Source organism: Patella vulgata, chromosome 2, assembly GCF_932274485.2.
Source record: "Patella vulgata chromosome 2, xgPatVulg1.2, whole genome shotgun sequence".
NCBI lineage: Eukaryota > Metazoa > Mollusca > Gastropoda > Patellidae > Patella > Patella vulgata.
In genome coordinates, this window is record NC_065880.2 from 21,878,808 (window position 1) to 21,899,356 (window position 20,549).

At 34.7% G+C, this 20,549-nt stretch overlaps 3 protein-coding genes across 4 annotated transcripts; 1 reads left to right on the plus strand and 2 right to left on the minus strand.

The window, feature by feature from the left end:
• Positions 1–2,631: 2,631 nt before the first annotated feature.
• Positions 2,632–5,197, minus strand: LOC126809650 (uncharacterized). The gene is made up of 6 exons (XM_050534320.1): positions 4,908–5,197; positions 4,568–4,727; positions 3,984–4,154; positions 3,590–3,681; positions 3,155–3,384; positions 2,632–2,912 (listed from the first exon to the last, which is right to left on the minus strand). Exons 1-6 carry the CDS (start codon positions 5,195–5,197, stop codon positions 2,632–2,634), a joined length of 1,224 nt encoding a protein of 407 aa, XP_050390277.1.
• A 441-nt stretch (positions 5,198–5,638) lies between these two features.
• On the plus strand, positions 5,639–11,384 carry LOC126812539 (uncharacterized). 2 transcript variants are annotated; one of them, XM_050538994.1, is made up of 11 exons: positions 5,639–6,472; positions 6,639–6,798; positions 7,034–7,204; positions 7,323–7,414; positions 7,810–8,033; positions 8,360–8,613; positions 9,308–9,533; positions 9,879–9,968; positions 10,254–10,468; positions 10,666–11,044; positions 11,243–11,384. In XM_050538994.1, exons 1-11 carry the CDS (start codon positions 6,183–6,185, stop codon positions 11,356–11,358), a joined length of 2,217 nt encoding a protein of 738 aa, XP_050394951.1. In that variant the 5' UTR covers positions 5,639–6,182; the 3' UTR covers positions 11,359–11,384. The 2 variants fall into 2 exon arrangements, with proteins under 2 accessions (XP_050394951.1, XP_050394952.1); XM_050538995.1 differs by lacking the exons at positions 10,254–10,468; positions 10,666–11,044; positions 11,243–11,384 and having other exon boundaries at positions 9,308–9,561; positions 9,879–9,970.
• A 3,671-nt stretch (positions 11,385–15,055) lies between these two features.
• LOC126809649 (uncharacterized) lies at positions 15,056–17,747 on the minus strand. The gene is made up of 6 exons (XM_050534319.2): positions 17,658–17,747; positions 16,959–17,185; positions 16,476–16,732; positions 15,948–16,173; positions 15,677–15,766; positions 15,056–15,315 (listed from the first exon to the last, which is right to left on the minus strand). The coding sequence occupies exons 1-6, from the start codon at positions 17,741–17,743 to the stop codon at positions 15,056–15,058; spliced, it is 1,146 nt and encodes a 381-aa protein (XP_050390276.2). The 5' UTR covers positions 17,744–17,747.
• Between the last annotated feature and the right edge of the window lie 2,802 nt (positions 17,748–20,549).

Sequence of the window (20,549 nt, forward strand, 5' to 3'; positions counted from 1 at the left end):
GTAGCAATCTGTAAAAGATTCTACTAAAGAAATCTTATGTTTCCAACCACCCATTCCATGGATACATGCGACTAATTGATGGTTCCATTACCAGAAATTTAAACGGAAATGTATTAAGTATTAATCAGATTTGTCGTACCCATATAGATCATAATAATAGCCAGGGAGGTTGCTACACTAGAATGGTAGACATATTGCTAAATGGGTAGATGTTGTAGATACAAAACAAACAACACAAAATTACATGTAACCTAAACATTGCTATTTAATATTTTCCTAAAAATCTGGTCTCGATAATTGTGAACATTCCAGACAATACATTTGATTCAACAGTTTTCTTCTGCTGTGGTTGTTGCCCACCAACATATAATCCATATTGTCCTGAAATATACACATCAATATAATTCATGTTATCTTGAAATATAAACATTGGCCTATACATAGTTTAAAAATAAAAATCACATGATTTTCACACAATATAATCCACGTTATCTTGAAATATTTAAACACTGACATTTGTATGGAAATAAAATATACAATAAATCATTCGCATTTTACAGATCAATTTTCTCAACCAATGTATCCCATCGTCCGCTAACCAATTTCGTTTCCCTTTGTTATATTTGTCTGCTTAGAAAACTAACCTGGATAAACCATCCATCCACTGTTATTTTCCATCCATACCGCCATATTTTCACCTTTAACTCTAAATGTTACTCTTATTTTATTCTGAGCTATAATATACTGTCTCTTAAAATCCACTAATTGTAGTTTAGGTGTTGGTTCTGGGCTATTTTGCCAGTTGATATAAACTTGAATAACCTCATCAGCTGATATTTGACCATTATTATAAACATCTACTGATCCCTCTACATCATTGCCTGCTAATATTGACTGACTAAATTGTAGATTAGAGTAGGTAAAACTTGTATAAGATAAACCATAACCATAGGGATATAATGGATCATAGTTAATATATCGATATGTTCTACCTTCCATAGAATAATTAACTATGGGCGGCAACTGAAAGAGGAAAAATAAATATGATATGAAGAGTATGTATGCGTAGTGCCATAGATAAAGCTTAATTCAACTTAGGGTTTATATTTAATGTTTTAACGTATGGGCGACAACTGTTATACATCAGATTTCAAATTATAGGAACGACTTGTTTACATTTAGAATCATCAACTGATAACTCAACAACTATATTTTAGAACTGAACGATTTTTTTAAATCTTTTTGTTTTGTAAATGAGTCCCTGAATAAATATCTAAGAATGAGGCAGCAAATGAAGCGCTGTACATATTATTTCTAACCTTACCTGATCAGTGGTCATTGGCCAGGTGAAAGGAATTCTACCAGCCGGAACAGAATTAGGACCATTCATTGTAAGAACATTAAACAAAGCATCTCCTGTAGCTTGAGAAGGATAGAAAGCCTCAAGGATAGCAAAAACTCTAGGATTACTATCAGCCCATGTTATATCAACCGGCCCAGAATTAAACAAGATCAGTAGAACCGGTGTATTAGCTGGACCTACAAATATAACCAACCCTAGGATTACTATCAGCCCATGTGATATCAACCGGTCCGGCATTAAACAAGATCAGTAGAACGGGCGTATTAGCGGGGCCTAGAAATATAAACAACTCTAGGATAACTATCCGTCCATGTTATATCAACAATTAGCAATTAGCAATAACTAAACATATAAACAACTCTAGCCATGATATACTAAGATATGTTCCACACAAAATAGGTTAGCAGGGTGTAAACTTAAAAACAACTCTAGCTACAATTACTAAAGTATTTGGAGATACTTTGTATTCCTATCAAAGTAAAAGCTTTAACTTACTATTATTGACGGAATCTTGCAGAAGCTGTAATTGTTTGCCAGGTAAATCTATATTTGGTCTGTCACGGCCTTCTCTCTCTATATCATTACCTTTAAAACAAGAGAAAACATTCAACATTATACTTGTGTATTAAAAAAACCTTAATCAAAATACATAAAGTTCCGTGTGCGTTTATAACATACCTAGCCCTAGACAGACGATGACCAAATCAACACCTTGAACAGCATCAATAATACCAGTCTGGTTGTAGTTGTCGCAGGTTGTACTTCCAATACATCCAGCATTATAATGAACAGTGTTTCCTAATCTAGAGAGATTCTGTAAGGGCGTAGTGGTATATAATGGATCCGGGTGTGGCGAATAATTACCAGTTTGAACCAATGTATCATTAGCTGCAGGACCAACAATCTAGTTTTAAACAAGCAGAAAAATCATGAATATGATATCACTTAGTAGTGGCTACTTGGTAATAGAATTGGTCATGTTACTTATCTATTTCTCAGCTGCAAACTGGTGGAAAGTCTGATATATAATTTCTTTTATCTGAAATTGTAACGGTTAGTGATTCAGATGTAGGCAAGTAATTGCGGTAACATCATTAACTTTAAATTATTATAGATTCTCGTGGGATAATTGGCTATGGTACACGTAGAAATATTGGGGCTATGCTAGTTATAAGTACACGACAGTTACGAAGTAAGTCTTGATTAGCTGTAACTATATCTGTGTACTTAGCTTCTCTCTTTTATTAATTGTAAAGAAATGTACTGATTTAAATCTTATAAACAGATGGACCTACAGCAATGTTATTGAAGATTCCACTTTTTGTTGGAAGAAATTTATTTAAATTTTTAAGAAGAACAAAGGTTTTCATAGCTGTTTGTATGGCGAGTTGTCTGTGTTCTGGACTTTGTACAACTGATAGATTTAACTGTTTATATGGATTCATCTCTGGTGGATCAAATTCTCCCAACTTCATTCTAGTATACCAAGCTGGTTTCATTAACTCTCTTACTCTTGTTTCTGTTATTTTACCTTCTGATATAGCTTGTCCTGAGATGCAAATACAAATTTTGTGTACGATGAGTGAACCGAAAAGGTGGTTCAGCTATTTAAATTCAGTGTTAATATCCTTTTTAATCTGCTATAATTTTACTAGAATTTAACGATGTCTACCACTTGATAGTTAACGTCGATTGTTTTACTATTGCCTCGACTGCTTTGCGAAACTTAAAAAAGTAACTAAATAGGTTAGTAATTTTAAAGTTTTACTCGTATGAAAAATGTTTACCTACCCATAGATTCGTAAACAATTTCACCCTTCCTTTGATGTCCAAGTTCAATATTGCAACCAGCATTTATACAAGCCGCGACTGTATCTACACTATTATTTAGATAATGATGTTCTGTTATAATGTTCTCAATAGCACCAGCATCACTTATAACATAGCCACTAAAACCCCATTCATTTCTTAATATATCTGTTAATAGTTCTTTATTAGCACAGGATGGTATTCCATTTATTCTGTAAAAATAATGATGGTTAACAAAAAAGGAAACAATAACATCATCATCAAATATTTCCCAGTAAATTTAATTATTATTCAGTAATTTTCCTTAGGCACAAGAGCTTCTAAGTGAAGGGGGACTGCGGATAAGCGTCAGCGAGGTGTGTGTAGACACGGGTGGAATTTACGATGTTTTAAGCCCATGGGTAAAAGTAAACCTACCTATAGTAACTACACATAATATTATAGGACCTAGCTTGAACGCAAGTTCTAAAGGCAGGAAGGAAGGTAGTTCTCCAGTCTCTTATTGATACCTACAAGAATAATGGTAGCAACCTTGATGACACAATAAATAATGTGCTTATGCAAAATACGTTATGATGCATAGAAAAATATATCAAAATATTGTTATCGGGTTCATAAGATAAAACAATGAACCATAAAACCAATTCAGTTTTTTAAAATTTCAAAGAAATGACCACATTAATTTGCTGAAATTGTTTCAGATGAAAAGCATTAAGATAAATTACTTTTATTTAGAAGAAATGGAAACTTCAATACACCATTACTAGTGTAATTCCTGATAAAGAAATACAAAAACGCAAACGTAACTGACTTCGGCGTTAAATCCAAATCTGGAAACGGGATCACTCTCAGGACCAGCATAAGCATCAAAATGTTTACATCCAGCACTTGTTAAAAGGTATCGTGGATGATCGCCCTGGAGACCTTGAACAAAAGCTGCTGCATATTGACCACTGAAATAGGGATCTTCACCATAGGTCTCCTAATTAAATCAAAAACAGGGGATAAATGAGAATAAACCCGTCGTTCTTGTCAAATGAAATAGATCTTATAAAAATTTACGTTTTTGGACTAATTGATCTCGACTGCACTATTTTGTTGATAACGGCACAAATATTTTCGCTTAATCATCGATAAGTTTAGTCACCACAGTACACGGAAATCCATTGAGAAAGTTGCTAATCGCAGCAAAATAGTAGTATTTGTATATTTGCATAGTATAAGATAATGTCGGAGGGTATAGGCGTGCTACCAAAATAAGTCTCTCAACAACAAGGGAACGAACCAGAAATCAATCAAATCAAGTGAAAAGAGAATGACACTTTAGTCAGTATGTTATGTGCAAACCCTAATTTCAATAATTCACGAAAGAAAAATTAAACATATTATACATACTTCATTTCTACCCCATCTTGAATCTCTCATTATGTTTATTACTGGTGAAAAACAGCTGAGTCCTGTACCAAGACCATATTTCCCTTGTTGACTAAAAACTGTATTTTTAGCTCTTACTTCTATAGCAGTGGCTCTAGCTACATCGTAAATCACATCTGTACTTTTATTATGAAAGACACATTGCAGTGAATTATAAAGCAGTAAAGCCACAAATGCATGAATTGTATCTATTAAAGAACTGAACTTGTTATATTGAAATAGAAATTGTTGAAATTATTATGATTTTGATAAATAAAAGTACCATTACAATTAAAACTGGAAGAGTTGGGTTGTTAACTACCTGAAAGCTGCTGCAAGACCTATAGATTCAGCAAAACCAGTTCCACCTTGTTGTACATCACCACGGAGACATTCTGTCCACCATTCATACGGTTTGATTTCTAATCTAGGAATTGCGTCAGTTCCACCTGTGCCTTTTGCCATTTGACCTACCATTTCGGGAATGGTTAATCTACTAACTAAATCATCTACTCTTTCTTCCCATGTTAACGACACATTATAGAAGGGAAAATCTGGAAATCCATAGCACGAAACAAAGAATACCAGAAGCAAAACAATGATGTGCGTCATAACTGACACAATTAAAGAAATGAATGATGGTGATACTGCTAAATGTAAATAATGCTACGCTAGTTCTGTGTGTTATTGACCTTGTAAGTTTGAATATTATCTGTGTATATTGCGATAACGCAATACTCGATTTAGATAAATAGTACCTAATCAGCTTTGCTGAGTGTTAGTCAAAACAGAGGACATTTTTTTCAAACAAAAAAAAAAGAATAATTAAAATCAATAGTCAATATTCTTGATTTTGATTAATGAGTATAGTCGAACCAAAATAAGAATGATTTAAGAAAAAATGTTGGTTTTAATATCGAACAATACTAACATTATTTCAAGATGTAAATTATTCGTACAAGGTTATTGTGTTGAATAATAATAATAAATTTATATTATGTCTGCATTGGCTTTCCGTACTTGATTTATGTATGTCATTCGGCTGTAATTTCAACCATGTTTGTACATCCTGTATTGAATACTGAATTAGCGATATCATCATATTATTTTATTTTGTTAGTTTTATTACAGCCAGTGGGCACTAGTCATGCACTACAATGTCGTGGCTTTAAATTGCATTTCAATGTAGCAAAGGACGCTATATAGGACTGACCGATTCATTAAATGTTATCGGGTTTACTTTTTATAGATGTGAATGTGTGTTAAGGCCTACGTTAATACAACCCGTCAAATATTGTTGTATGGAGAGATAGCGTGGTTATATTAGGTCGATTGTTGGATTTGAAAAGAAGTGTAACTTAGTAGCTAACTATTTGTTTATACATGGTTGCAGTTGGGTACAATTTAAAAGTTGCTTCCACTTTTCCAAGGGCCAAACGAAGTTAGATTTTGAGGTTATAGGCCTCAACTACAGAAATAAAAAGAACATTTAGTTTTACTAGACATTTATTTATTAACAGTTATATTATAGTGCAGTTTCAAATGCATTATTTAAATAGAACCCATCATACCTATCGTCTTTTAGTATTAGCTTGAAATGTCGACCGTCTGTATTTTGCTTCTAGTATTTCTAGCTTCGTGCTATGGATTTCCAGATTTCCCCTTCTATAACGTATCTTTAACATGGAAAGAAAGAGTAAATGATTTAGTTGGCAGATTAACCATACCTGAAATGATAGGTCAAATGTCGAAAGGCAACGGTGGAACTGACGCAATTCCTAGATTAGAAATCAAACCGTATGAATGGTGGACAGAATGTCTCCGTGGTGATGTACAACAAGGTGGAACTGGTTTTGCTGAATCTATAGGTCTTGCAGCAGCTTTCAGGTAGTTCATCACATATAAATATATTTGTGTTAAAATGCATGGTATTAAATGTGCTCAGCAATATTTAAGCATTCAAATTATGAAGACATCAATTATGACATTTTCTGCTATTGTTGGCGGCCTTACTACTTTTTAATTCACTGCAATGTTTCTTTCATAATAAAAGTACAGATGTGATTTATGATGTAGCTAGAGCCACTGCTATAGAAGTAAGAGCTAAAAATACAGTTTTTAGTCAACAAGGGAAATATGGTCTTGGTACAGGACTCAGCTGTTTTTCACCAGTAATAAATATAATGAGAGATTCAAGATGGGGTAGAAATCAAGTAAGTTAAGGTTGAGTAGTAATGTATTTAAACAATATATCGCTTACGTGACGGTTACTTTTGCCGGTCTTATGCGAATGACTTGTTAAAATAAAAAATACTAAGAAAGAATAAGTAGTCAGCGAATATTTTTATCCAGATCCCCCAGCTTTATTTAAATTCTCACAAAAGTTGACATGACTTTGTGTTATTCAAGTGTTTAGTCCATTTAGCATAAACGATTTTAATTTTACAGGAGACTTATGGTGAAGATCCCTATTTCAGTGGTCAATATGCAGCAGCTTTTGTCCAAGGTCTCCAGGGCGATCATCCACGATACCTTTTAACAAGTGCTGGATGTAAACATTTTGATGCCTATGCGGGTCCTGAAAATGACCCCGTTTCTAGACTGGGTTTTAACGCACAAGTAAGTTTTTCACAGGCATGCCTAGTTTTAAAATCTTGAATACTCAATGCAGTCTATCCCAATTAAACAAGCCAGTTTCCTTCACTGGATCTTAAAAAAATGTTATATCCATCTGTAGGTATCAATGAGAGATTGGAGAACCACTTTCCTACCTGCCTTCAGAAGTTGTATTAAAGCTGGTTCCTATAATATTATGTGCAGTTACTATAGGTAAGTCTTCTGTTGTACATGGGGGGTTGGATGGCCGAATGGTTAGCACGTGCGCGATGTATCATAAGGTCTGTCATTGGGTCAACTGGCGTGGTTTCGAATCCCCGGTTATACGTCCAACCTCGTAGGTTTTCTCCGGGTCCTCCGGTTTCCTCCCACTGCTAAGGCGAATTATTGAAATAAAATTGAACCATGTGTCAGTCCCGAAATGACCTAGTTTTTGTCGAGTGGACGTTAAACCCCATCTCTCTCTCTCTCTCTCTCTCTCTCTCTCTCTCTCTCTCTGTTGTAGATTAATTAGACTGCTAGCACGTCCACCAAATATTTTCATCTTCTGAAATTTTTTAACCAAGACACTGTTTCATTGTTCTAAAATATTTTTGGTATATTTACAGCATAAATGGAATACCATCCTGTGCTAATAAAGAACTATTAACAGATATATTAAGAAATGAATGGGGTTTTAGTGGCTATGTTATAAGTGATGCTAGTGCTATTGAGAACATTATTTTTAGACATCATTATCTGAACAATAGTGTGGATACAACTGCTGCCTGTATTAATGCTGGTTGTAATATAGAACTTGGACATTCCACTAATAATATCTATGATGCAATAGGTAGTGACTTATTTTAAACTGTTTTCGAGCGTATTATTTAGACTTGCTTGGCAATTCAAATACCATATGCGAATAAGATGTCTTAAAATTTGAATTTTATTCTGTGGAGTACGCCAGGACTGTGTCCTCATTCTAATCATCTTTGATATAAGTTTCACGGAAACAATTATTGAAATTGTGTAATTATCATAGATCACTATCAGTTTACATAATTAATGACTTACAATACGGACACGATTGTATAGTCGAACCGCAGCGGGGTGAACAATTAATGTTACAAAGCATATAAATTACCGATAACTAATTATGAAACATTTTGATCTCAGGACAAGCTATATCAGAAGGTAAAATAACAGAAACAAGAGTAAGAGAATTAATGAAACCAACTTGGTATACTAGAATGAAGTTGGGAGAATTTGATCCACCAGAGATGAATCCTTATAAACTGTTAAATCTATCAGTTGTACAAAGTCCAGAACACAGGCAACTCGCCGTACAAACAGCTATGAAAACCTTTGTTCTTCTTAAAAATTTAAATAAATTTCTTCCAACAAAAACTGGAATCTTCAATAAAATTGCTGTAAGTTGTATTATATTTTGTAGATGTGTAAAGCGTTATTTTCACGTATTGTTAAATAAATTGGTGTAATCAAACGCTGTGTCTATAGCGATGTACATAGACGAATGACCGCAAGGAAAACTGATTTGTTTCCTGAAGATCGTTTTCGTTGCCCTGCAGATTTGTAATCGCTGATCCCGCCACACTTCACTGCATGGTGTTGAATGTGACATGTATTTTTAGCTTCAGTAAGGCTAGGTACCCACTGTCGTGCGATGCGTTACGACAGGATTACTCCTATTGAATCCACGAACTGGTACGTGCAGATAGGTTCGTATACGTTTCGATACGATCAACACAAAATATATGATAAGACTTGATAGGATCACCAAGATTACTCTACGATTAAAACCACGATTAGATTAAGATCACGATTTTAATCGTAGCGTGAATCGTGATAGTGGGAACCTAGCATTGTCTACAGTTGTTCCGTGAACTAGAAATTCCAAATTACAAATATATTGGGATACTGGGGACCTGGAATACTAAAACTAATTAATACAAATATAAGCTAACATTTCCCATACGAAAAGCAAAACATGGATGTCATTGTTACCAGGTGTTCCAGAAAAGTGAACATACCCCGTCACGACCTATAGCTAAATAGAGCAATAACGTTTTGCCTTTTACTTCTTTGTTTTCTACTTTTTAATAGATAGTTGGTCCGGCAGCAAACGATCCACATGTTCAGACTGGTGGTTATTCACCAACAGTAGATCCACGATATACTACTACACCTTTAATGAACCTCTCTAGATTAGGAAACACTGTTCAGTACAATAATGGATGTAGTGGAAATACTACTTGTATAGATTACGACCAAGCTGGTATAATAAAAGCTGTTCAAGGAGTTGATCTGGTCATCGTATGCTTAGGATTAGGTATATCAATCACTAGCTAAGTCACCAGGTTAGATTCGTAACTGAGTGTTAGTGAATGGTCTAGAATATTTCTTTTATGACAAAATATTAATCTTCAAATATCGTTAATGGAACAAATATTACCCCTCATATTTTCATTTCTATACGCATAAAATATAAATTAAATAATCTGGAAGTTGGAAGTACAAATTGTACTGATTGCGACCAAACTAGTATTAAAAACTCTAGTGAAGGTGTTGATTTGGTCATCGTCTGTTTAGGTTTAGGTAAGCTTTAATATAGGGCTATGGTTTTAAAGTACATTTGAGATCACATTGAAAAATATAAAGTATTATTATTTTGTAGGTACTGCTATTGAAAATGAAGCCCTCGACAGACCAAGTATAGATTTACCTGGTAAACAATTAAAACTTCTGCAAGATGCAGTCAATAGTAGTAAGTTTCTATATTCAATTATGCTAGTAATTCCATTGTTGTTAATATGTCTAGTAGTAACCGTAGAGGTATTCATATTACTAGGTATTTCTATTTTATCCGCTTCTATTTCTTACACTCCTTGGTCCGGCTAATGGGCCCGTTTTACTTATCTTGTTTAATGCTGTACTTCTTGATCTAACATTGAGTGGTAGTACTCCTGTTACTGATATGTCTAGGTCCTGTTAATACATCAGTTTAATGCTGGACCTGTTGATATAATCCTAGAGTTGTATATATTTCTAGGTCCAGCTAATACACCGGTTCTACTGATCTTGTTTAATGCTGGACCGGTTGATATAACATGGGCTGATGGTAATCCTAGAGTTGTTGCTATCTTAGAGGCTTTCTATCCGTCTCAAGCTACAGGAGAAGCTTTATTTAATGTTCTTACCATGACTGGTCCAAATTCTGTCCCAGCTGGCCGATTGCCTTACACATGGCCAATGGCAACTGATCAAGTAAGTTCTTAATACATGTGTACGGTAATGGGTTTAATGTCCACTCGAAATAACCATGTCACGTCCGAAGAAACATATAATGTCTTATTTCAATAAATCGATTGCGGGTAGGGGTCTTTAGATGTGGTAGGATGTCGGAAAAAATATTATGTGTTCTAGAGTACCCCTGGAATTTATATGTTTACAATTTATTTCAGCTGCCTCCCATAATCAATTATTCAATGGAAAGTAGAACATATCGATATATCAACTATGATCCACTATATCCCTATGGTTATGGTTTATCTTATACAAGTTTTACCTACTCTAATCTACAATTTAGTCAGTCAATATTAGCAGGCAATGATGTAGAGGGTTCAGTAGATGTTTATAATAATGGTCAAATATCAGCTGATGAGGTTATTCAAGTTTATATCAACTGGCAAAATAGTCCAGAACCAACACCTAAACTACAATTAGTGGATTTTAAGAGACAGTATATTATAGCTCAGAATAAAATAAGAGTAACATTTAGAGTTAAAGGTGAAAATATGGCGGTATGGATGGAAGATAACAGTGGATGGATGGTTTATTCAGGTAAGTTTTCTAAACATACAAAATATTACAAAGTGAAATGAATAGGTCGATGTTTATACTGAAACTTCAAGACAATAAGAATTATAAGTTAATATTTAAATCTCCAATTTTATTTAATTTAAGTTTTTTGGGGCATTATGCTGATGTTTATATATGCTTATACTTCAGGACCTTATATTGTTGATGTTTATATTTCAGGACAATATGGACTTTTTGTAGGTGGTCAACAACCAAACCAGACTAAAACTACTAACTCTAATGAACTATCAGGAATGTTTACGGTTACCAATACTAGGTTTCTGGGAAGATTCTAATAACATATTAAAATTTTATAATTAAATTTTGTTATGTTTATATCTTAAATAGAATATTCTAACGGTTGGTATCCTGTATATCGAAATACAGGTATCCTGTATGTCTATATAGGGGTTTATATTTTTTGGCCGTTAATGCATTGATGTAAGTGCTTTTTTTACCAAAGATTCAGTAGACAACGTCTGAAAATTTGTAATCCAAATTACAATGGCTATGAGTATATAAATTCTGTAGTCAAAAAGGGTCATGTGGCATGCATTATTACAGTGGCAGAAAACACGGAAGATTTTGAGATGTATTAAAAATCATACCTAGGATATTAAGTTCAACCTGAATATTCCCAAGACAATGTGATTGTCACGAGATTAGAAACATAACACATTATGAACAAGGCGCATTTTGAGAGGGGCAGGGGGGGGGGGGGGGCGGCTTTCAAACTTTCGTTATTCGGTTTAATAACTAGTGGTTAACAAAATTTCGGCTCCATGGACAGTAACAATCCCCAAACATTTTCTGACATATTTGAGTCATCCCGTGTCAAATAACCTAATGAGGAAAATCGCACCCCTTCGCGATTTGGTATATATGATTATGTTGGCTGTAAATACTAATACTCAAAATTTCAGCTTGATCGGAGAAGTAACATCTCCAGATATATGGTCCATTCAATACCATTTCAGCAATAATGACCAATCGGTTACTGAGGCATGGATATCAGCTTTTCCAGCCAAAACAAGCATGCACCAAAATACATTAAACTCAAGGGGCGGGTATGGTTTAAATATTCCATTTACAATGGAATGAAGGCACATAAAAATGTTTTTTTAGTGGTAGACGAAAGCTATATTTTGATGCCGGGTTACATAACTTATGCCTACTTTATTTGCTACGTATATGTAACATATGAGTACGAACACATTATCCTAAAACTAAAAGAAGATTTTTAACAGTGAAAGGTTATCTTTTATGGATTCAAAACGATCCATGATTAACATATATGAAACAATATTCACATACATTGTTGTACTTTAGTACATAACAGCAAGTATCGTGGTCATAGAGTTTACGAACTTTTCTCAACAGTTTGTTCCTTAATTTGTCCAACAATCAAAGTGAACTGTTAAGGAGAGGTAAGGGGATTAATCTACAATTGTCATATTATCATATCCGATAATGATACGTGAGAGAATATTTTTGACTCCGTCTACTTCTTTCAAGCTGACAACGCCACAGATAGTGTATAGGAATTGATTTACAAATTCAAATGTATGATGTTACAGGATTTACTCTAGTTCCGTTCTTATCTATACTATGATTAAACATATATCTACTTATCTTTCCCTCAACTTACTGAGTTACCAGGAATAGTTCATGATTAGATTACTCATACTGCGGTTAATAAATTTAGTAGCTACTCACTACGGATTTTCAGATTTCCAATTGCACAATGTATCTTTAACATTAAGTTATTTGAAACGATAGTGTCACATTGCACAGGTGGGACTGGTCTAATTCCAAAGCTTGGCATCAACCCATAGCAATGGTGGTGTTCGAAGTAATATTGGTATTGATGGAACTGGTCTCCTCGAACCAATTAGATTATTAGCTTCTTTCATCATTGATAATGCTCAGTTGGGTGTCAAAATGAATATATACTGTTGATATCCGAGTTGAGACTAACATGTATTAAGAGGTACAGTACAGTTGGCGTTATATTTTTGTAGAAGAGAAGTACGTTTATAGTAGTTAGAGCAACTGGTATGTTCAATAAAGAAATTCCTATACGGTTGACAGCGGACTAAGATATTGACTCCAGTTATAAACATCCTAACGGGTCCCTGAAAGCCAGTGCAAACGTAAAAATGATTATTTCACTCAGGTGGAAATCTTTTCAAAGTTGTACCAGCTATAATGCCACTGTATTTCTGAGCATCAGCATTTGAAGTAAAATTCGAGTGGTTGGCAAATAATCGTTTTTAATTGTCCTGAATTTGTCGGCATACCAAGCCGATTGCTTTCAAGGTTTACAGGGTGATCATCAGGCATACCTTTTAACAAGTTCAGGAGGTAAACATTTTTATGGGATCATGCACAAACCACAACAATACAGGTTTATATGAGTCTATTTGAAAGAAAATAGTATCGGAATAATTAAGATGGGTAAGATCGATTGTGGCTTTCATTTGTCTACTATCTATAATATTCGCTGTGCTTATTTTGTGGTAAAGAAAGCATTGTCTCTATCATATGGTTCGGGTAATACTGGATACGAACTTGGTGGATGCAACGCCAACTTTACCCGTGTTTAATCCACCCGCCCTGCTTCTTGTTTGGTTAATAACATGATTTTATTCATTTTCTCTCGCTCGACATTACGCAAATTTACAATTCAGAACAAATTAAAATCAATATCGAGTACATTGTAATAGGACTACGTTGTTCTGTATGATATCACCATTACCAGGAATCTCACCCCAGTATTTATGAGATAAACATAAAACAATTAACACATTATAACGTATTTAATTATACAATGTTAACATTGCTATTAGTAATTTCATTAACCATCAATGTTATATTGAACTAATTCAGTTTATTAATATTTCCCAAGAAATCTGGTTTCTGTAACTTTAAACATTCCTGACAATACATTAGAGTTCGTAATTTTATTCTGGTTTGGTTGCTGTCCTCCCACAAATATTCCATATTGTCCTGAAACAAAAACAACAATCTTTAATCCGCATTATCTTGAAGTATAAACACCAACGCTTGATCAATATTGATAAAACTTAACCTTAAAAATAACAATAAATCAGCCATGCCCTGAGGTAAAGAAAGACCCATGGAGTATCTTGTGTAATTTAAGCGTGCCATATAAACAAGACTGAAACTAACCTGGATAAACCATCCATCCACTGTTATCTTCCATCCATACCGCCATACTTTCACCTTTAACTCTAAATGTTACTCTTATTTTATTTTGAGCTATAACATACTGTCTCTTAAAATCCACTAATTGTAGTTTAGGTGTTGGTTCTGGACTATTTTGCCAGTTGATATAAACTTGAATAACCTCATCAGCTGATATTTGACCATTATTATAAACATCTACCGATCCCTCTATATCATTGCCTGCTAATATTGACTGAGTAAATTGTAGATTAGAGTAGGTAAAACTTGTATAAGATAAACCATAACCATAGGGATATAGTGGATCATAGTTGATATATCGATATGTTCTACCTTCCATAGAATAGTTCGCTATTGGTGGAATCTGTAATGATGTATTTAAAAATAGCATTGTCAAGCCTCGATTATACGCCCTAGCAACTTTTTTAAAGCTGGCTTTCGGTGTCCGGGACAATAAATTCCAGTCAAATGTGGGCGAATCGTAGATTCTGTAGCGCTCCTCTTTATGAGTATCAGATCAATCCTAACAAGATTTCAGTCACACGGATAGAAAACTCTGCCAAAAATCGTTTGATAGTGTTCCTTGTTAGGGGAAGTCGAACAAATCAAACAAGTTTCAAAAACTCTCACCAATAGAGAGTTTACAATAACTGTCGACGGTGGAAAGGTGTGACGAATATATTCCCCAGTCCCCACATGAAATGAGGGCTTATATGAAACTCAAGAGCGGTAGGATTTAATTTCGTATTCCTGAAAGTATTGTAATCTTTTTCAGGCTACCGCTTCTCACATGTTCGGTTCAATTTCACGCATTATAATAATTTGCTTTACCTGTTTGTCACTTGCCGGCCATGTACATGGTAATCTGCCTGCTGGAACAGAATCCAGGCCGTTCATTGTAACAACGTTCAACAGTGCTTCTCCTGTAGCTTGAGAAGGGTAGAAAGCTTCTAGGATAGCAACAACTCTGGGATTACTATCAGCCCATGTTATATCAACCGGTCCGGCATTAAACAAGATAAGTAGAACGGGTGTTTTAGATGGACCTAGAAATATAAACAACTCTAGGATAACTATCAGCCCATGTTATATTAACCGGCCCGGCATTAAACAAGATCAGTAGAACCGGTGTATTAGCTGGACCTAGAAATAAAAACAACATATCCAGGATTAAAACAACACCTATCGTCTTTAATTTATTTTTAGTAAGGACAAATCGAAATCTCTCAAGGTTAAATGACACGATTTGGAGAGAAAAATCGGGATTGACGTCCATTCCACACAAACCCAACCCCCGACACGATTTGGTGGCAGCAAGTAAATTCAATGGGTAGCAGGGGGTGATCTTTATATTTTTTATATTTGGAGCATATTTTGTGTAATCATTGAAACAAGCAGAGTACCTACTATTATTGACAGCATCCTGTAGGATCTGTGACTGATTAACGGGAAGCTCAATTGTATGTCTATCTAAGCCCTCTCTTTCAATATCATTACCTATATAAAGTATAAAATAGATGTAAATAGCATGTTTTCTTCATATAAATATTATGTATTTAGCATTTTCAGATAGTACAATCTATAAACTTTACACACTATAGCTATCAAAACTGGTTAGTTTGGAGTTCACGTCAGATCAAAGAGAAGTTTTCAACAGAGGAAGCAGATTTCAACATACCAAGCCCAAGACAAACAATTACAAAGTCAACACCGTTCACAGCTTGTTTCAGACCCGCTTGGTCATAAGTCTGGCATCTAGTGCTTCCAATACACCCAGGATTATACTGAACAGAGTTTCCTAATCTTGATAGGTTCATCAATGGTGTAGTCGTGTAGCGTGGATCAACTGGTGGTGAGTAGTTAGCTGTCTGAACCTTTGAATTATTAGCCAAAGGGCCAACAATCTATAGACAAGAATTGAAAATATATAACAATGCCGAAATGAATGTAATTCAATACAGTGGTGAGTGAAATGCACCTTCTTTTTATTAGAAAATATAAAAATAATTTGCAATCGGTGCAAAAAGGTACAGAGCCAAGTTCAAAGTTTTCTCCGTTAATTTCGCTTCATGGAAAGCGCAATATTAAAAAAAACGGGCGGTAATGTACAAAACAATAATCCTAATTATACCAAGGACAGTATATATGGCATTTCTATATTGGCAATACAGATATAATGTTAATGCAAATATTATCTAGTACTCACCGCAATTTTCTGGAATTGTGTTCCAGATTTCAAAGGGAGAAAGTTATTTTCGTTTTTAAGAAGAACAAAGGTTTTCATAGCTGTTTGTATGGCGAGTTGTCTGTGTTCTGGACTTTGTACAACTGATAGATTTAACTGCTTATATGGATTCATCTCTGGTGGATCAAATTCTCCTAACTTCATTCTGGTGTACCACATGGGTTTCATCATTTCTCTTACTTTAGATTCTTGAAGCTTTCCTTCCGAGACAGCCTGACCTTTAAAAGCACAAACGGCATTTCCACAAACAAGAGTTTCTCCGTAATATCTAAATATTGTATATTCAACAAACTTTAATAAATGCTTCGTGTTAACGTATTATACATTCTAATTAATTTCCGTACGGAAAAACAAACTAAAGCCGTGTTACCCAAAAAAGGCTAACTTTAAATAACAAACAATATAGAGGGATGATTATCAAAAATTTAAAAATAAATCAGTTACCAATGGATTGGTAGACATTCAACAAAAAAGGGAGACCGAGTTCAATATTACATCCAGCATTTACACACGCTGCTGCAGCATCTACACTGTTGTTTCTGTAGTTGAATTTAGTTACAACATTAGAAACAGCATCCGCGTCGCTTATAACATAACCTTTGAATCCCCATTCATCTCGCAGAATATCCGTTAACAATTCTTTGTTTGCACACGATGGTATACCATTTATGCTATAATTGAATACAAAATAATTACGTTTTATTAGAGATCACCTGTATTAAAGACATTCCTGCGAGCGACATTCGTATTGGACAAATATAAATATAGGTTGCCAGACAATAAAATATACGCCCACTAGTAAAAGGGAGCGCCTGGATCCAGTCAAGACCATTAAATTAAAATTGTCAGACAATAAAAGATACGCAGCCGAACACCAGTGGGCGTTTGGATTACCAAAAAAAAAAAGAAAAATTCAAAAGAAAAACATTCACCTAACATTGACGATTGTGTCCACTTTCTCATTGACGTTATCATCCGCAATGTTTAATTTGTTTACGGTAGCTCTTCTATTATCCACACATACGTTCTGATACAGTTTTCTGATCACTTATATTTAATACAAACACTGACCTACACAACGAATGAACGGACCAACGAATGGCTGACGTCATGTACCAACGCACTGACATGTAAAATACCTACCTATTATAACTACACATGATATTGTAAGTTCCAGCTTTAACACAAGCTCTGAACGCTGGTAGAAATGTTGTTCTCCAATCTCTCATGTTAATCTGTAAGGTAGACACAATACAAATTGTAGAATAATAGAAACATTCTGTACACAGATTGTAAAGGACAGCGCATATGCATGTTTACCTGTGCATCAAAATCGAGGTATTGTGGTCCAGCCCAGCCATCAAAATGTTTACATCCAGCACTTGTTAAAAGATATCGTGGATGATCACCTTGGAGACCCTGGACGAAAGCACTGGCTAGTACACCACTAACATAAGGATCTTCTCCATAGGTCTCCTAAAGAAGAAAGGCGTGCATTGCATGATTAGAACAAAGGTTATAGGTAGATCTACAGTCGGGGAAAATTAACGAAATGCTGATGATGATAATTCAGTGCCACTACAGCTATCCAAAAGAAATAATGATATATCCCATAGTTCTTACTTCATTTCTGCCCCATCTAGGATCCCTGGCAATATTTATAACTGGACTCAAACAGCTGAGACCCCTGCCAACGGTATATGAACCGTCGTTATTGAACACAGTGTTATGAGCTCTGACTTCTGTACCAGTTGCTCTAGCTACATTAAAGATTACTTCCTCGCTGCAAAATATAACGTTTCTAAATTATATATGGAACTAATACCGGATTATAAAGTTAAAAAATGTCAAATCGAATAGAAACAGTATAGATTAACTACACAGCCAATTATTTTGATTATCATATTGTCAGCAAATGCTTCACCGAGAATTCTAACTATAATGTTTTAGAAAACGACTAATGATAAAAAAAATAATCGAAACTTTAAATGAGTAAATATTATACCTAAAAGAAGCCGCTAATCCAATGGCTTCAGGAAAACCAGTTCCACCTGCATCAATATCTCCTCGAAGACATTCCGTCCACCATTCATACGGGTTGATTCCAAGTCTTGGAATCGGATCAGTCCCATTTGTGCCCCTTGACATTTGACCAACCATTTCAGGAATGGTTAATCTACTAACTAAATCATCTACTCTTTCTTCCCATGTTAAAGATAAGTTATAGAAGGGGAAATCGGGAAACCCATAGCAAAGCGATACAAAATTTAGGAACAGCAACACGGTTAATCGAGCTGTCATGGTGTCAACAACGTCCCGTGGAGGTCTTTCGGGTTACTAAGTTGAATAAAAGATAAATATATATTTTAAAGTATAAAAATTAAGGAGTGTCTGTACAATCAACAGAGTTGAAATCTGGGAAGATATAACACGTAAAACTATATTGAGCATTGAGATTTCGTATCGCAAAACAGCTTTCGCCATTTGCGATTTATCTATATACTATATGGTTTTGTTTTCTTTGTATCCTACCTCGGAAAGTGTATCCTACCGACTATATAGCGCTCGTTTGTGTAGTTTTGGGATCAAGACTCACCAGATCGCCATCTTTATCTCCAGAATTAATTCCAAAACAACAGTAAGGACTGATATGTGATTTGTTTAAATATGGCATTAGCAATGACAGCTATAAAAAGTGAAACTTTACAGCCTTATCAGCTGGTACGTACGAGGACATATTTGTCATGAAGCCTTTCAAGTAATATGGCAAATTTTTGATCTTCGTTTGTTGTTAAAGGTTTTGGAGAAGTCATACATCTTAAGCTTGATAAATTTTGTCCTTCTGATATTTTGGACCCTATATTCCGGATGAAATGATCGGTAATATAATAGACATTTCTTATTATACAGAGAGAAATAATGGAACATATATTAGTTCGAATATGATGTAGACCAAATGGGTTGTATAAAGGTTCAGTGTTGGAACACAACCATGATGCATATTTGATGGTGTGTAATGTCAGTGACCATAATTCCGACTACTGTTAGGTTTGGAATAAATGGATCACGTTCACAAAATTGCACGAAGAGCTTAATAAATTACCTACAAACTGGAATAGTCTAAGACGCTACTCTTTCTAAATATCCTACTGGGTATGCCCTGAAGAAATTCCTTCTACTGGTCGGTGTTGAATAAATGGATTCATTCACAAACTTACACGAAGAGCTTAATAAATTACCTACAAATTGGAATAGTCCAAGGCGCTACTCTTTCTAAGTATCCTAATGGGTATTCCCAGAAGAAATTAGAACCAATTTGTTTTTCAGAAAATGTATGAATGACGATAGCAGTTTTATAGATATCTTCGTTCCCAGATTTAACTTCTGTTGATCGTAAAACTTTGATAGCGTTATCTGATTGAATGCAGAACACTCCTTTATTTTTTATGCTTGATATTATATATACTGATCTTTATTCAACGTGAAAACCCCCCCACTGGACTCAATTGACATCATGATAACGCGATTAATTGTATTACTACTGCTAAATTTTGTAGCGCCCCGCTATGGGTTTCCTGATTTCCCCTTCTATAACGTATCTTTAACATGGGAAGAAAGAGTAAATGATTTAGTTCGTAGATTAACAATTCCTGAAATGGTAGGCCAAATGGCAAAGGGCACAAATGGGACTCATCCAATTCCAAGACTTGGAATCAACCCGTATGAATGGTGGACCGAATGTCTTCGAGGAGATATTGGTGGAGGTGGAACAGGTTTTCCTGAAGCCATTGGATTAGCGGCTTCCTTCAGGTTTAATATTTATTCATTTAAAGTCTCGATTTCTTTATCTATTGTACGAAAGGGCTTAAATTAATAATCATCAGTTTATAAAACATTACATTTAGAATTCTAGATGAAACATTTGTTGTCAATATGATAAAAAATAATAATCATTGGCTGTATAGTTTAATATATACCGCTGCTATTCGATTTGACATTATTTTAGGCTTTTTAATTTGGTGATATTTTCATAAT

Bases quoted from the DNA above. Each gene is read 5' to 3' on its own strand.
- LOC126809650 (XM_050534320.1), bottom strand. From the start codon at position 5,197: ATGACGCACATCATTGTTTTGCTTCTGGTATTCTTTGTTTCGTGCTAT. The intron at 3,385-3,589 runs GTAGGTTTACTT...TTATTTTTACAG, and splicing joins ATTATGTGTAGTTACTATAG to AATAAATGGAATACCATCCT. The intron at 2,913-3,154 runs GTAGGTAAACAT...TTTGCATCTCAG, and splicing joins AATTGTTTACGAATCTATGG to GACAAGCTATATCAGAAGGT.
- LOC126812539 (XM_050538994.1), top strand. From the start codon at position 6,183: ATGTCGACCGTCTGTATTTTGCTTCTAGTATTTCTAGCTTCGTGCTAT. The intron at 7,205-7,322 runs GTAAGTTTTTCA...ATCCATCTGTAG, and splicing joins GACTGGGTTTTAACGCACAA to GTATCAATGAGAGATTGGAG. The intron at 9,534-9,878 runs GTATATCAATCA...ATTATTTTGTAG, and splicing joins CATCGTATGCTTAGGATTAG to GTACTGCTATTGAAAATGAA.
- LOC126809649 (XM_050534319.2), bottom strand. From the start codon at position 17,743: ATGAGAGATTGGAGAACAACATTTCTACCAGCGTTCAGAGCTTGTGTT. The intron at 16,733-16,958 runs GTAACTGATTTA...GTGCTTTTAAAG, and splicing joins GAATGTCTACCAATCCATTG to GTCAGGCTGTCTCGGAAGGA. The intron at 16,174-16,475 runs GTGAGTACTAGA...TCTTGTCTATAG, and splicing joins CACAATTCCAGAAAATTGCG to ATTGTTGGCCCTTTGGCTAA.